Source organism: Pleurodeles waltl, chromosome 11 (genome assembly GCF_031143425.1).
Source record: "Pleurodeles waltl isolate 20211129_DDA chromosome 11, aPleWal1.hap1.20221129, whole genome shotgun sequence".
NCBI classification, from domain to species: Eukaryota; Metazoa; Chordata; class Amphibia; order Caudata; family Salamandridae; genus Pleurodeles; species Pleurodeles waltl.
The window spans coordinates 275,486,929-275,505,343 of NC_090450.1; the positions used below are offsets into that span (position 1 = coordinate 275,486,929).

The window sequence follows — 18,415 nt, forward strand, 5'->3', positions numbered from 1 at the left end:
AAACTTTTAACCGAGGCCTCCCGCGGCCTGTAGCCAAGCAGGGCTCCATCGCGGTCGGCCTTAAACTTTGACTTTGCCCCGGTCGAGGTGCAACCAGATGACCCGATTGGCGCTTTTTGTTTCTAGGCGCTAAAAAACCAATAATTCTTTAAAAATTCATATCTCCAGTTCCCCTTATCCGATTTTATTCGTTTTTGTGTCATTTTAAAGATAAAAATATCATCTATTTTTATTAATTGGTTTTGGATTTTTAAACTGTTTCCTGTGTTTTATTTAATTACTGTTTTGTGATATTTGAATGCTTTACACTCTGTCTCCTAAGTTAAGCCTTGACGCTCGTTACCAAGCTACCAAGGGTTGAGCTGGGTTTAATTTACTGAGACCTAACTGGACCTTAGTGGAGGTTAGTGGCCTGTTGCTAAGTGTAGGTACCTACCTGCCCTTACCAATAGCCCATTTTCCAACATATATATATATAAATAAATATATATATATATATATATTAGTTGTTCAGGCAATTGTTATTCAGGCACAATCATTGTTTAGACAGTAGTTGTTCAGTACTTAGTTGTTTAGCAGTAGTGGTTTAGACTATAGTTGTTTAGGACCTAGTTGTTATGTCACATATTCGGTCTTCACTGTTGGGGAACTCATCTTGCTTGCTTTGCAGCCTTTATTTTATCTGATTTCTACTCCCCTGAGGGATTTGGATCCAGGATCCAGGTTAGGTGAGGAGTGTGTTTCAGGTTGTCAGGATTAGGAGGTATCTTCTGAAACATAGTTGGCTGTTTTTGGTATTAAAATATACATGCCCGTTTTTACCCCTTTGAGATACCTTTGAGGACTATCTCAGCTGTATAGTAATGATCTCTGTCTGGGCTTTGATTGACCTACTGTTCCACTCAGAGGTGTCACATACTAATCAAGGGTATTCTTCTAGTTTGACCCATGTCAGTTTGCTCTCTGCTGTTTGTGCTGGTTTTTGCCCATTGTGCATGGTACATTCTCATCCAGTAAGGATTGTACTGAGGAAGTTGAAGGAACTAGTAATGTTCCAAATACAAACAGTCAATCCTCATTTCTCAGAGTGAAAGTCATTATTGCAATGTTCTATGTTCTGATGTTTGGTCTTTGCTCCTGGATGTTACGTTCTCCTGCTTACAAATTGAACCTGGAAAGTATTGCAATGAGAATGCCCCTTAAAACAGTTATTGTTTAGGGTTGGTAAGGGAAGAACCTTTATTCCTATTTTGAACTAAGAAGTGTCCTTTCTCCATGGTGGTGCTTCACTTATATGGACTGTAACAAGGAAAACTTGCAGTCTGAGTAATGAAGTTTACTACTAAATAATCAGGTATTATCTGCCTATTTTCAATGTACAGTAGCTTTAATTCAGTTCCCGAGGCATGCTTTTAGGAATATACCGTATTCAACCCAATTGTAGGTAGATATCTGGGTCATTCATGTGCTGGGTTATTTTGTAACCTACGTAATCGGCATTTTAAAAGACTTCTGAGGTGAGTCATTTGAGGAAGTGAGAGAAAATATTACTTAACCACAATGCTTGAAATTGTAAATGAATGACTTCTTCCTGTTAACTCTAAGGGTTTATAATGGCAAATCACCCAGTAACGATAGTGATGGCATGTACAAAGGAAATTGTAGTGACATTAAATATTGTAATCTAAAGTTGAGAAATTGATACAGTAAACGTCACAACAGGCAGTGGAATGTGTAATGACATAAATGCTTGGAAATCGCTCATGACATCAATCCATTTATGTAATCCCAGGACTTTCTTTGCTGAATAGTGGTATTGAATTAGATTAGTCAGTGTTTACTGTTGAATGGTGGAATCTGATGAAAGCAACTTACATTTGACGCCTCGTCAGGGTTAGTAAGTACTATATAAATACATTTACATTCACCCTCAGGATTGTAGCACTATGTAACCCATGCCTCTTATGACATACAGTTGAAATCAAACATCACTTATATTCCCACTCGTCTCTGGGCCTCCTCTACACATGCCTTGGAACACAGCTACAGCAGTAGTTGAAAATGTTGTATAATTTGACCTGCCTCCTTCATTTACCCGTATAGACATATAGCACACATTGCTACATAAACATTATAGTGATCTGTCCATTACGTCCATGGATGACTACACATGATGGATTAGAAGATCATCGAAGTATCAGACAATAAATCATTGGGTATGTTTGTGAAATTGAATGGCATTCTGATACTGATGTGAGAGAGTGTTTGTCTGTGCACGTGCTCATATGGGGCTGTTGTACATTGCAAGAACACTTGAGGCCAATTAAGCTCTGATTTGGAGCACATTATGTGGAGTAAATGCTAGTAGTATATGACACTAAGGTAGTGTCTTCTGATTGACATTGCACATAAATTTGGGAGCATAATCATGTGAAGAATATCAAAAATCAAACATCTGTACCCAACTAAATGGTACGTTTTGATTAGCTAGGGCTCTTAGCCAGACATTATCTACCCAGGAGATTGATAGCTGTAATAGACACGTCCGCGCTGCTACAATCTACAGATCACCGCACCATATGCCCTTAAGAGCTGTCTGTGAGGATCACATAGTACTAATTAAAACAAAGAGCTTTTACCAAGATCTTACAATAGGTCAGCAGTGGAAGACCTGCTACTTTCCCTGGTATCTGTAGAATGCTTTACTTTTCTGTGCAGGATATCATGGGAAACGGTAGTCATCTCTGCTGCTTCAAGTCCTAGAATAAAGGAATTTACAAGTGCCACTCATTATGTTACCCGAGGCATACATGTGGCATCGATATAGGTACACTATAAACATAGAAATGACATAAATATGCATTCAGAAAACTTGGCAGCTATGTACCTGGAGCATAACTGCAAGGTTGTTTGGGGTACATGCGGGAAAGTAAGCCTACCACTGAGCCATGGGACAGCCGGAGGCAGGTTGTTAGGTGGGACACAAGCAGGGCGCGAGCACACAACAGTACTCGCAGGACTACATGGTGCATATGCATAAATAGGGCGTTACAGGGGATAGTCCGGTCTACTGGAGCCTGCACCACACACACCTGTCAGCTTGGGTGCATATTCATTTTTAACCATTTGTGTCTCTGTATAGTACAGATATACCTGCGTCTATGGAGGCCAAAACTGCTAACAAAAAGAATGTGTAGCAAATTAGCATATGTTATTCAGAGGAAGTGACATCACAATTAGAAATGTCTTACCGTTATAAGATTCCTAAAATAAAACTTAACAGGCATATTGTACCAACCCGACAAGTTAATATAATCTTGAAGAAATATGACAAAAACATTTTTGGTGTGTTTCACTTTTTTGAAATCATCTGTAGGTTTTCTGGATATCAATGTGGAGTGGAGGTGAGAAATGACTGAAAGCAACACTTTTTTATGCAGAAGTGCAAAATATAGTATAACCTCTTTAACCTTCTATTTAGAAAGTGAACAAAATGTTCTGACTGTATTTTTGAACAGTGAAATGTGGTGGTAATATTATGTTTTCTTCTGGAGCTCTTTATTCAGCTTCAACGACAGAAAGTCCGTAGATATGCAGCTTATTCAGATACAGCAGGGGTAATGGTTTTAAATTCTCTGTTACCTCTCAAATAAGACATTCTAAGATAACCCCTCACTGGGTCCCTCTTCCAAATAAAAGGGATGCTCCCCTTGTGAAGGTAGATTTAAAGACACGCTGTAACCAGCTCTCATGCACACCATGTTTGTAAACTTAGCCTCCTTTGGGCTTAGTTAAGGGGAATGGAGTCCCCTAGCTAAAAATAGTGTTGGAGCCTTTTAGACCTGTTAGCCTTAGGGTATTGTTCCCCGAAACCTTTTGCCTCTCCTTATTTTTATTGATCTCATTTTTGCTGGCCTTAAGACTCTGTACACTCTACCACTGCTAACGGGGGTAAAGTGCTTGTGCTCACTCCTTAATCCTTAAAACATGATAACTTTGGCTTATTCTCATTGGCGTATTTATTTTACTTGCAAGTCCCTCGTACAGTAGTACTCCATGTACCCCCGGCCAGTAAATTAAATGCTACTTGTGGGTCTGTAGCACTGATTGTACTACCCACTTAAGTAATCCTTTAAACATGTCTCAGGTCTGCCGTTGCAGCCTGTGTGTGCAGTTTTAAACTGTCACTTTAACCTGAAAAAATAAACATTTTACCAGGCCCAAACCTTGCTTTTTAATACTTATGTCATCCCTAAGGTAGGCCCTGAACAGCACAAAGGGCATTGTGCAGTGTACCTCCCCCATAGGCTAACATTGGAGTTACCTTATTATATTTAATAAGTGATAATTTATGACCAGATCATGTTTGGTGTCTTTGGAATTGTAATGAAAAATCCTCTCCCATGGTTGAGTCAGATTTTAAATTTCAATTTTGAAAATGCCACTTTTAGAAAGTTTACATTTTCCTGCATTACTCATTTGGTGCCTGTAGCCTGCATCTTGGTCCCATGAGTGGGTGTAGCTGACAGTTGGGCTTTGTGTATTCCCCCTAGACACCCCCACACTATAGAGGACTTAGGTGTGCCCGGATGGGCCATTACTGGCAGGATGAGAGGGAGCTGGGGCCAGCCCTTCCTACACTTGAAGAGGCTGTGTTCCTGCCTCCACACAAAAAGGCAGCTTACCCCGTAGTTAGTCTGGAATGAGGGCACAGAAGCAGGAGGCCTGTGCACTTCAAAGAGAATTTCTAGAAGCTTCTCCCACCTTCCAGAGGATGGGCATCAGGTATAAATATTGGACCTCAGACACCACCTCTTCAGTATACTTCTGGACCTGTGGATACTCTGCCAGGAAGAAGAACTGCTGTACTGCTGGAAGGACTGTCACTCTGCTGGTCTGCTGATCTGCTGTGCTACTGCCTTCCTGGAATGCTGCTTTGCTGTGATGACCAGGTGTCTGCTGTCCTCTTTCCTGGGTGAGAAGGACAGGATCTACCTCTGTCAAACCCAGGACTCCAGAGTGATACCAAGGGCTAGTTGGCTGGCCTCCTGGCTTGAGCCTCAGGGATAGAAGGCTGCAGTGAGGCTCCTTGAACTCAGCAGATGGACTCAGTTATCTCTGACTCATAGCCTGCGAAGTGGTGCCACCCCAGTCCACTGCGAAGTTTGCGCGCAGCCAGCCCATCTGTGGATCCAGCAGAACCAACACATTTCCTGTGCACAGAGTGGGGGTGGTGGTGGGGGAGCGGAACCCAGCAGAATTGATGCTGCTGAGAGGGTTTTCCCAATGTAAACGATTCTGTGTTTACCCCACAGTTGCATCGGAACCACTGCCTATGCAAAGCTTTCCCAATGCTGGCCCTTGCATCTTATTGACAGCAGCCCCAACGACACTATAGGTTCTCGCTTTGCAGCCTTGCTGCTACTTGAAACTGCTGCATTGTCTCGACTGCGCAATGCATTCCTGACACTGGATTTCACATCCCAGCTCTCGTTGATGGGATTCTTGATGACGTTGCAGGACCTTGCATCACAGCTTCACCTCTACTCGACAAAGACATATCGCCTCAGCTACCCTACGCATCCTTGGTGCAGGTCCCTTCAGTGCTCCGCAAACTAGGATTTCAGGTACTCTTGCTCAGTGGGTCTAACTACGACCAGTAGCCGGCTCGCTCTCCATTGCGGTCAGCCTGAACTTGTGACTTTGCCCCAGCCCGACACAGCCAGATATCCATAGTTGCCACTTTGTGCTTTTTGGCACTTTTTTTTACTGAAATGTTTAACATTGAATATTGCCAGATTTACGTATTGGATTTTGTTGTTTTGGTCTTGTTTTATTTATTAAAGGTTACTCTATTTTTCTAACTTGGAATGGGATCGTTTTTGTGTGGTGTTTTTAACTTTATTATTGTTGAAATGTTGTACAAATACTATACACATTGCCTCTAAGTTAGGCCTAACTGATCAGTGCCAAGCTACTAGGGTATCGAGCACAGGTTAATTTAGGGTTTGCTTGTGACTTTGCCCTGAGAGGAATGATGGTTTCTGCTTGAGTGGGGTTTTACCCCCCTCAACCAGCAACCCAATTTATTGCAAGGGCACTCCATACACCTGGGTCCACCTGCACTGTTTTCATGTTTCCCTTGGAAGCCAGATTTTAAATTACTTGCAATCTTTCACAAACATCTTCAGATTCATTTCAGGTTGACATCTTTATGAGCAAATCTCATTTAAGATGTTAGTTTCTGAATGTTTAGCGCTCATTTTTAAACTTTATAACAACATAATAATAATCATAATCAAAGACGGACATGGATAGGTAGTATGAAGGAGGGTTTGGCAGTCAAGGTAGAGAAAGTGTGGGTGAGAGAAGGAGGAAGTGCCAGGCCTACTATCTTGCTCTTTAAATAATCTGAATGTATCAGCTTGTTATAGTAACTTTTTCTGTGGTTATATGTCATCATATCCTAATTTAATTTCCATTGCAGTGCTGCCCAGTGTCATTGAGGTCGCTTCTCCTTCTGTGAAGTGACACACCCTAGTGACACATTTTCTGTTTTTTTTAGTCAACAGTAATTTTCATACCAGGAATCATGAGCTCACACAGTGTCAAAAACGAAATATGAAGTTCCAGAATGGAGGGTGCTCTTGGTTGAAATGTCATCATTGGCTAAACTGGACACCCATGACTTGGAGCCACAATTTATTCTTTCATGTAGGTTGTAATGTAAGCTAAGACCAGAGGGCACAGGCAGCCTTTTAGATCAGAGCTAGTTAACTTTGGGCTTGAAAGAGCTGTGACAAATAACAGCATCAGTATCTAAGCTGGCCTGTTGATTGATGTACTACTTTGCATACCATGAGCACTTGTGGCACAATGATGTCTATATTTGACATAATGCTGGTTATTCCTAGCATAATGTGGGCATTTACAGCTTGGTAGTGTCCACGACTGGAATAAATGCTGGCGAAGGGATAATGTAAAATCTTAGCACTTTCTAGCAATCCTCTGTAAGTTGTTGACCTCCACTGGCATAACACTGACTCTAGAATCATTGGCATGATGCTACTGGCTTCTGGCATAGCCCTGGCCCTCTTGTTAAGGTTACAATGTTTGGCATATTGTACATTTTAAAGGATTAACACAATATGAATTGATGAAAGGCCACTTTCATCTTTCTTTGTTGATGGTATAAACTCAGTTATCAACCCACATACTCATCCATCTTTACACTCGCCCATTCATCAGTTCATGCATTCTCATCTATATAAACATCCAACACCATCACAAGGAGGTACCCACTGGATTTTTCCTCCAATCCCCACTGCCACAGCTAAATGTATTCATATATTGTTCGTTTCGTTTCAAATACTTTATTTGGCTCAAATGAGCCATAAAAGACATAGGACCTAATTATAGCTTTGGCGGTAACTGCCGCCTACCGCCACGGGGACGGCCGCCAACATACCGTCACCGTGGCTACCAGTCACCCACCTGCATTATGACCGTAGACGGAATTCCACCAGAAGGCTGGCGGAATACCATCGATGGTCATGGCAGCGGACGGCGGTAAGGTGGTGCTGCTGCCAGCAGCAGTGCCACGCCAGCAAAACACCGCCAACCGTATCATGAGCCATGATACGGCCTGGCGGTGTTTTGCTGGCAGACGCTGTTGCTGGCAGCAGCGGCGTGTCCCGTCTCCAGCTGGAGGACCCCTTACAGGCAGGTAAGTCGGGTTCTCTGACAGGAGAGGGGGATGGGGAGTGGTGTGTGTGTGTGTGCGGGGGTGTTGTGTGTGTGGGGGTGTGTGTCTGGTTTTGTATGCATGCATGCGGGTGTGAGTGACGTTGAATGCGTGCGTGAATGACTGAATGTGAGTGTACGTGTATGTTGTGTGTTGGGAATGCGTGTGTGCGTCAATGTATGTTGGTGTGTGTTGTGGTTATGTATGTGTACATTCATGGGTGGATGTGGGTATGCGTGTGTGTATGATTGTGTATGTGTGCACATGTGGGTGTGTAAATGTGCGGGGGGCAGGAGAGGAAGGGGGAGGGTGGAGGAGGATTCTGGGGATGGGGCGGGGGAGACCCCTATCAGTGTCAGGTAAGGGATTCCCTGGCACTGATAGTGCCTACCGCCATGGTTTTCGTGGCGGTACGCTTGCCACGAAAACCATGGCGGTAGGTGGGGTCATAATACCGAGGGTGGGATTGTGATGGCTACCTGGCTGGAGACCGAAGTCGCCCAGCCCAGCGGCCGTTACCACCCTGGCAGATGGAGTGGTACATTGGCGGTTTGACTTGAGCCACACTGCGAATGTCATAATTTGGGAAAAGGTCCTGCCAGCCTGTTAGCAGTACCTTTCCCCAAATTACCGCTGACCACCAAGGTTGTAATGAGGGCCATAATCAGTCACATATACAGTGATCAGGTAAAAATATAAATATAGATAACAATAACAGGATAAATACATGTTGGAAAACTTAATAGCATTTACGGATTCGAATAACAGCAAATATAAAATTTAACACGCCATGTATCGTCCCTTCACTTCCCAAGTCATGTAGATATGAGTAGGCTAGGTGGCTGGACCTAATGCCTGTAGACAAAAGTACAGGATGTAAAAACCTTCTCCTTGATGCAGTGTATAGGTTACAGAAGAGAACAAAGTACAAAGTACTTTGGACAGATTACTATCACAAATACATGGCAGGAGTTTTCTGAACCAAGTGCCTTGGGTGGGAAATGCTACTAGATAATGTATGGGCTTCAAATTAAATCCAGTAAGTAAAAATCTGTGCCACTCAGAAGTAATAACCGTAAGATACAGCTTGGGGTGTGACGGTTGTGACAACTAACTCTCCGGGTCCCCTGGTATGTTACTAGTCAAGTTCGATTCAAGAAAAGAATGCCATTAAAGCTCTTTAATCCTCTCTTTGACCTTCGCCAGTATAGAATCAGGGGCCTGGAAATATTCCCCTGCCCCGAGATGAAAGAGTGAGGAATTAACATATTTAAAGAAAGGGAATGTCCATAGACCGGGTCAGTGACAGATAATCCAAAATCACTGATCTACACCATTGCGCTTCGGGATTTAGCCAGACTCTTAGCCAAAGCAATAGAGGTTGCAGTCCTATATAATCAGCAATGCCCCTCAGACATACTTCATCATGACAAAAAACAGCCTGGGTGGATTGTGGGACTGCTAGCAGCCTCCTCTGAAATTTATTCTCCACTACCTGGAGGCTTTTACAGTTGGTGTAGCCCCACACCCCAGCACTGAACGATGCAATAGAAAAACATTTACTTTAAAAAAACGGTCAGCATTTCCCTCACTGGCTTATTACCCAACTTCTTTGAGAACCTAAAAACTTCATCTATGGCTCTTTGAAATTGCATGACACGTACACTAATTGAAAATTTCCAATTAAAATCAACATCTATCAGGACTCTGAGATAAGTAAAATTAGGAACTTTTAATATTTCTGAGTCTTTAAGATCAAATTTCTTAGTTTGTGATGACTTTGGGCCACTCTTCATCACATAAGACTTTGTTCTATTTATTTTTAGACCAACGCTCCCCATAAAAAGATTAAAAGCGTCCAACAAGGATTGAAGGCCATTTGCTGTCCTTGAAATAAGGACAGCATCATCTGCATAAAGTAAGACTGGGATTGGCTGGGAATTAATAAGTGGTAAATCCTTCCCCGTTTTACCAAAAAAATCTTCCAAGCCATTTATGTAGAGAAGGAAAAGAAAAGGAGCCAGCACACATCCCTGTCTAACCCCCTTTAAGGAGGAAAATTCCTCCATTAGATAGCCCTCCTGGCTGAAACGAACCCTAACAGAGGTGCAAGCGCGAAGTCTGCTGAATAAAGAAATTATGCCTCTGTCCACCCCCATGTCTGACATAACATTCCACAATTTGGATCTGTCAACTGTGTCAAAGACACAGAACAGATTCATAAAGGCTAGATGGACAAAGCCTTTTTTAGCCTTTGTGTATTTTTGGACTAACAAAGTCAGATTGAGAGCCTGTTCAATTGTGCCCAATCCCATCTGAAATCCAAACTATACCTTTGATAAACAATTGTTCTCCATGGCCCAGATTTCCAATTTGTTTAATCCCACTTGGCCTAAGATCTTAACAGAACCGTCTAAGAGGGAAATTGCACGGTAACACTGTGGACCAGCCCTGTTCCCCTTCTTAAAAATAGGCACAATAATCGTCTCTCTCCAGGTGTCTATCAGGGGGCCCATCACAGCAGACCTCAGGACGTTGGTAAGTAGTCGTCCACAAAATTCTAGCAAAGTTTTATGTACATTGACTGGAATTCTGTCAGGTCGGGGGGCTTTATCAGAAGGACAATCTTGGATAGCCTGTAGTACATTGGATACTGCTATTGAGTTTCAGAAGGCTATACCTAAGAATTAATCTATCCCATCAGTGGGGCCATTCACTACTTCCAGGGAGGTATTATCCTCTGTTTTGAAAATTTTAGAAAAATATTCCACCCACATGGGCTGGGTTGGCAGTATATATTACAGCATTATCTTATATATGTATTCATATATCATAAAAGTAGGCTTATGTAGATCCCACAAAAGCTTCTGACATGCCTGCAATTATCCACACACCCAGTCACTACCCAGCAATTCATTCTTTCTACCATTGATTCATTCTTACTGTTACCCACTCACCCATCCGGACACATAAACTTGCTTAACATTGAACTGGCATTTACAGTTATAAAACAGACCTTTGGACTTTTCAGTGTTTTTTTATCTGGGTAGGCCTTTAGGTATTCTTTGACAATTTATGGTTCCAGGGAAAACAACAAAAAGGAGGAACCTACATGGGTCAAACCTTTTACCTCATACTTTCTATGCTTAATACAAACTTTCATATTGAATAGAGGTATAGGTTTACAAACCTTCACAGCAAAGGCACTGTTAATTCAGTATAACCGGCCGTCCAAAAGGCCGATGTTCAAGGTTTGAATCATTTTTATCAGGGCCTCGAAACATGCAGGAATGAGACATGGTTTGCCCTTAATGGATAGAAATAGAGCTCAGATGCTGTTGTCTCAAAGTAGCTAGAATATCCTGCACCAGCTATATCTCTCCATTAATCATTATTACCCCCAGGCCCTGAGGGACTTCACATTGTCCTTTCTTCTTGAATGCCTGACCAATTTTAATTGCCTGTTTCTCCACTGTCAGAGTTTCCATGATAGCTAGATCCACTTCCATGTTATCTTAGATTTGTAAAAGGTGCAGCATTAGAATCAAACATAATTTAGAAATTTCAAAAGTTACCCAATCCAACACCTAATGCCAATTATAAAACAAAAATAATTTTTTGCTTTAAGTTAAGTTGCATTTAGGGATTTTTAGTTAGCTCTGATTCCCATTGCTGAACACCATTGTGAGAACGTGGATTAATTGTTGGGGTGGATGGTAGTCTACCACTTGAAATAAATTCACCATTCTTGTTAGGTCTAGGAAGCATTTCAGTAATTTAAATCTGTTGCTCAACCCATGGTAGCTATAGTACAGAGCTAGGAGTCATAATTTAAGAAAACGTGTAAAGCTTTTCGAAGTACCAAAGGGGGTAAAAAGTCAAAAACACAACACAAATAAAAATCCCACCCTAATTTATAAATATAGAGTATAGTTTGGTGAACAAAATCACACCAACGCAATACAGATCCAATTATGAAAAACAGACGTGAATCGTTAAAGTTTTAAGTGAAAATAACTCCAAGCATTAAGTACCAGCCGCGATCATCTGGTTGTGCTAGACCTGTACCTAGGCATGGATTAAGGCTGACCGCGATGGAGTGCGGCTTTGATAAAGGGGCCAGATTCGCTACGGTCAGAAGTTTTACCTTCTGATTTAATCTCAGGGTTGGAAATCAAAAGCCTTCATCAGGGCAAGGTAGCAAGCGGTAGCCAAGATGAGCTCCACAAAGCTGGATAGTGGTTGGAGAAAGTCTTGGTGAAGCCATTAACTTTTCATAGAAAAGCTCAGAGCAGGAGAAACAAAAATTTGGTGCCTCAGAAAGATCTCTCACTGACAAGACAATTTTGGTGTCTTCACCAGGTGAGGATTTCTACATTCAGACTCAGTTGCTTATTTGGAGACCAGATTTCGCCAAGCTGTAGCTGAATAGGGCATCACAAGACTGGACAGACCCTTGCAATGTCCTGCTGAAACAGATTTGCTGCTTTGGAAAAGCTCTGAGTGAGAGCAACCTGAATCTTTGCCCAGCAGCAACACACCTTCATCAAATTGACTTGGTGGGTTTGTCCCAGTCTTCTGGAGGTCTTTGGAGCCAAAATGTTTCCAAGTTCCAGATTTTTCAGGACAGTAGGAAGAGTGCATTTCAACACAGCCAAGCTCCTAGGACCTGGGGCACAGCAATTGGGATTTAGGACTCACTCCAACAGACGTCACCAGCAGGTTCAAGGGCAGGTCCAGTTGGAACTGGTCAGCTAGGCTATTTAGGAAAAATGGCTTTTAGCAGCTTGATGTGTTCCTGTAGCTTAACAGGCGGTCAGCCAACTGACAGTTGGAGTCCTCTTCTTTGCCCTGGGTGCAAGTGGGAGCAGGTCCAATCTTTCAGGTCTCCTTAAAGGTCTCAGCAGTAGGTGTATTCATTCCTACATCTTCCACAGATCCAGGTGTGTTCTGAAGAGGGTGCCCAGGGGCACCACATTTATGCCTATGGGTGGGAGTGACTCCTGGCCCGTCCCTAGCCAATAAAGAAAAGTTCCCAGGGGTACCCCACACACTTTTGCAGCAGTTCCTGTGTTCCCTTCTGCAAACAATCCCCAAGTGTCACTGTCTACATAAATCCAACATGGCAGAACCTTTCTTTACTTTTGCAGAGCTTCTGTGCCCGTCCCAGAGGTGTGGCCATGGAAATGAGCAACCCCTCATCTGTGGTCACTCAAAGCCATTTCTGGGAGCAGATCTTCTCCCAATGGGATAGGTTTTTGGCTGACAAGAAGAAAAAGGAGGGTGCAAGCCCAGGTGTTAGCTACATCTGCTTGTGACATGGTATACCAATTTGAAGTTAATTAAGTTAAAGGGCAATGTCCAGATGGTCATCCTGTCAGAGGAACAGAACACCTCCTCAAAGCTGAGGTCTTTGTCTTAGCTCTGGAAGGAAGTTTATGCCCCATCAAAGGACCATTTTACTCCTGGATGACAGTTGGAAGCTCATGCAAATGGGCTTCGAGACATTTTAGTCAAGTAAAGGGTGACTTAATAGTACCTTTTGCTAAATATTTGTTACAAATCCAACCTTACCAATTAAACTGGACTTGTAATAAATATTTTAAAAAGTCACAGAATGAACCTTAGCTTTAGTAATATATTTATTAAAACTGAGAAACATTTCTGCCCTTGCCCTGGCTGATGAAAGGTGATACCCTGAAACCGGTCCCAGGATGCTTGTGTCCGGTCCAAGGAGGACCTGGCTTGGCATGTCGGCCTGGACTGTTCCAATGGGGAAAAGATTCAAGACTGATTTGGATATGGCTAGGTGCAAACTGGTGTGGCCTAGTGAGCAAAAGAATGAAGGATTAAACCCATCCTTTTGTGTTGCTAAAGTTGCCCTAAGTGGGAAGCATATACCCAGATGTGGGTCCCATGCGCACAGTGCCATTGGATTCAAGCTAGCCTGGCGGATGAAGGCTGATACTCTGAAACCAGTCCAAGGGTGCTTGTTTCCGGTACAGTGAAGACCTGGCCTTGCAGTTAGGGCTGGACTGTTCCCATAGGGAAGAGGGTGAAGACTGATTTGCGTGTGGCTGGGTCCAAACTGGGAGGGCATGGGAAGCAAAAGAACAGTGGATTAAACCCAGATCTCAAAATCACCTCGCCATATGTACAAAGTGGTGCAATGCATGAATTGCACCACTTTGCGACCCCTTGCACCACATTATGCCTGTGCCAAGCATAATGCATGCAAGGGGGCGTTCTGGTGTTAGGAGGCAATCTACAAGATTTAATTGCCCCATTTTTGGCATAATTTTTAATGCCTGCTCAAAGCAGTCGTTAAAAGGCAGCACCCACTGTAATCAATGGGCCTCTTTGCACTTTGTTCTACTAGCGTAAAAATATTTGATGCTAGTGGAGCAAACTGCCAGAATACCATCAAAAATGTTGACGCTATTGACCTAAAGGGCGCCATGGTGCCCCCTATTGTAAATGCGGTGCACCCATGGTGTGGTTAGGTGGAGGGGGAGGTACGCAAGATATCTGGCGCATCAGTACTGATGCGACAGAATCTTGTAAATCTGGGCCTAAGTCGCAAATCATGGATCATGTGCATCCTATATGTGACCTAGATTTTGTTTTATACATGGAGCAAATATTTAGCCTGTTAAATCAAACAAAACTAAACTATTTTTTATACAGCAGACATGCTGAATGCATATATTTGATGGAGATCTCATGTGATAGTGAAGAAAAAGGCAGTTCAGTGAAATAAGGTATTTGCCTAGGATCACACAATTTGAGGCAAGTTTGTGGGTCAAGAGCATTACAGCTAAATTAAGCAGATTATTCACGTCGCTAGACCTGCAGGTCTGGAAACATTTTTATGATTTTTCAAGGTCTGTCTATTAACCATACAATGACTTGTGTTCATTGCAAATTGCGATGTGTCACACACATCATTACTAGGTGCCACACACTATATTATATTGAATGCAATAATATATTGCAGCTCTGTCAATGCCTGCATTTTACACTGCTCCTCTCAAAGGAGCGTGTGTCATAGCAATAGCTTTCTATCATCTAACTAACTATTCTTTTTTTGTGGTCCTTCCAAACTTTGAAATTTAGACACATTTTTACACGATATAATGCAGAGAAAAACATGTTTATCTCTTTGTCGTTTATGTCTTTTCCATTAGTTTTGTGGTTTTACTTATGTTCTTTGCATATATTATGTTTTCTTGCGTTCAGTTCTTTTTTAGGCCCCTGCTATTGTATCCATTACAGACCTAGAGTGGGACGTTGATCGTTCTCTTGCTCATAATTCATTGTTTTCCTTGTGTATCTAGATTTCCTGCTCTTTATTCAGTTGATTTCATTCCTATTCTTTTGTTTGTCCGGCCCAGGTAATTTTTTCAGTCTCACTGAGTTGTTTCTTTTCACTTCTGATGGCATGCATTGCATGAAGGCCTATGTTATCTCCCTCTATCGGCCATTCCTTGTTTACTGGCCCCTCCCTCTTTGTTTAAAAACTAGACCCTGCCCAGGTTCTGGCTCTCATGACTCTATCCACTGCCATTGCTGTTTTGGTTGGCACCCATCTTTGAATGCTTTTGAATCCAGTCCAAAATAGCCACCCCTGCGTGTACATGCACTACCATGCACCAACCATGGCAGCCATCTCTGAATGTTTTTTTATTGCTTTAGGAAAAGCGTTCCACGATGGCTACATCGTATGTCACAGCATGGGTGGCCCACTTGGATACATTTTTCTTAAAGAAAAGTATTTCAAGAGGACCACCGTGCGTGCAAATGCATGCAGAAAACCAACCTAAGATATCTGCCTGTTAATGCTCATGTGCAATAGCCATCTCAGGATGGTTTTTCTTAAGCCTTTAGAAAATCTATTCTATGATGGCTGCCTGCCAGCGTGAATCTGGGACAGTAAAATTCATTGGCAAAGCCAATAGGTCTGTGCACAATGAGCCATTGACTTTGTCTAGGCTTGTTTCCTTTGCAATGCATTGTACCCCTTTCTCTCTCTGTTTGTATCCATGTCTAGTTTTCTTTTATTTGCTTATTGATTATTTTCTGTTTCTTCCTACATGTTATATTCTCCCTTTTTTGTTGCCCTCTTTCTCTTTTGGTTTTCCTAGTTAGGTTTTCTCCTCCATTTTTGCTTCCTGAGTCATTTACTTTTATGCTTGCTTTTTATTCATTTATTCATTAGTATACTTTGCTGTCTAAATGCTGTTCACCTTCCAATGTTTTCTTTTGACCTTTTCCAGATTACAATGCTGTTCCAACTCCCGAAAACGTTTCCATGGTGTCCATCAACCTGAAACATTGGTTGAGCTGGAGTCCAGTGGCGTCTTCAGCTGGAAATGTGACCTACTCCCTCCAGGTTCAAGGGTAAATTTACTTCTTTTTTTCACAACATTCTTCTTTTTACCCTTTGTTTCTGGTATAGATTACATGCTGTTGAAGAGTTTGGACCAACACTGAGGCTTTGGCATGGAGTATCCTCAATAGACCCATTGAGTGACTGCACGTCTCTATTGATAGCATGCAGAAAAGCCACTTGAATCTAGTTCATAAATCAAATTGGTTTAAATTAAGAGAGCCAAACGTAACTCCAAGAGTGTATTAATGTTGTTAATTGAAAGCCTAGTACGTTTAACATGGTGACTTGCAGCATGTGCTGTGTTATGAGTTATTTTGTAAGGTGTTGCATTTTATTTTATGCCTTTTATGTTCTGTATTATATATGTTGTCTTATGTTTTGATGCATTCAATATAGTATGTTATGTGTTAAATTGTCCACATTTGTATAGACCATTTGTGCCATTTCTGTGGTTCTTGGTGATCTTGCCCAGTACCTTTACTAATGGACCTCTACCTGGAGTATGGTTAATTTTAACCTACTATCTGGAATTTAAAACTGCAGTGTTTATTGACTGTGTTTACTTTGGTCAAACATCACATATTCTTCTTACAGGTCCTTTCCACATCGATAAATTCCAAAGTAGTGCATTTGGTGGAACATTTAGAGGTGAAAATAAGCTCCTTTTAACTCAGATCTACAACATCTCATTAAATATAGCCCTCTTACGCTGCTCTATACAGTTTGACATGGTTTTGCCGTGAACAGCCTATAGAGTGTATGACAGGACGAGGAACGAGTGTTTGGTGTTGATCTGTTATGGTGTCAATGATGCAGGAGGAACAGTTTTGATATGGAATGAAAAAGGTTAATTGTAAAGCACAGTACTTTTTGTCATAGAGACATAATGGCGTCAAAAGACAGAAACAGAAGTTTTTGAGTTATCAGACAATAAACAGCATAAGAATCAGTCATAGATCATTCTGTGAGGTTTTGCTGTGAGAGAAAAGCAAAATCCACAAAGACCTAATGAAAAATCCATGACTCACCATTTGTATCAGATTCTCCAAAATATATTTCCAAACATAGGATTATGGATCAAGAAGATCATGCCATCCTCTCTGTCGCATGAAACGGGCAGCACTCGAAGATTATAAGAGAAAGACTGCAAGCTCCTACCCAGAGTCTATTGGATGTTAGGAAATGTGGACTAATCCCATGAAAGTCTAGGCATGTTAGATATTTAGAGCCTCATTACGAGTGTGGTGGTCCGAGGACCGCCACACTTTCATTGGCGGTCATATCGCCGCAGTACCGGCGGTCCGACCTCCCAATTATGACCCTCAAGGGCGGATCCACCAGGGGGCCGCTATCCCCACCAGGAACATTGTTCCAACGGGATGATAGCAGACTTGGTTGTACTCAGCCAGAGTGGCCCTGAATTCAGCTCCACCTGTCCGATTACAACCTTGTACTAAAGGCTAGTGGGAACAAGTGCAGTGGGACACAGAAAGGGCCCTACTCTGCCCATGACCATGGCACAGGCTGTGCAGGGGACCCCCTACCCAGCACGATCGGAATGCGCACTGTCTGCTTTGCAAACAGTGCGACTTCCAAGGGTGCTAGTCGGCTCCCTCTGTGCTATCTCATAGCACTGTTTCTGCTGGTCTGACCAGTGTGACCGCTCTATTGTAATGTTTCTGCCAGACAGACCTGCGGGAACATTGTAATAGGGAGAGATGGAATGCAACTGCCATGGTGGTGGTGTTCTCCCCATGAGTTTGGCAATCCCGCATTGGGACCGCAAAACCAGTAATGGGGCCAATAGTCTTAATTTTGAATCAGTAAAATCTGAATTTGTCACAAATACCATGAGTGCAGTGCTGCAGAAGCATGGCCACCAGCAAAGTTCCAGCTTACACCATGTATTAAAACAAGATAGATCTGTAAAATTGATCATCAAACCTGTTAACATTCCAAAACATGCCATATTGATGTTGAAAGAAGACTTCACAGATTTCTGTATGACAGAGAAACCAAAGGAAAAACTGGACAAAGAATTTGATCAAAATATTCCCTTTAGGGTGCCAACAGTGTCCAACACTATCTGGTACTCATCTGATCAAAGGGCCAGTCATGGGAAACACAAACTCTTATATGTTCAAGCCAAGTAGGAAAATATTGGAATACATGGGCATTTGCCGAGCTGCATTTGTGCAGAGAATTGCACAGACAGCACCACACACTTTCTTACTATTTGTCCCTATAAAGGAAGAAACCTATTACCCTACTTCTATCAT

At 42.3% G+C, this 18,415-nt stretch overlaps 1 protein-coding gene across 1 annotated transcript in view; it reads left to right on the top strand.

Annotated features, from left to right (window-relative positions):
- The window catches only part of IL20RB (interleukin 20 receptor subunit beta), a 194,983-nt gene that overhangs the window by 43,410 nt on the left and 133,158 nt on the right, over positions 1-18,415 (top strand). Inside the window, exon 2 of the mRNA XM_069213554.1 lies at positions 16,021-16,144. Within this exon, the coding sequence (XP_069069655.1) occupies positions 16,021-16,144 (124 nt within the window). The remainder of the gene's footprint in view (positions 1-16,020; positions 16,145-18,415) is intronic.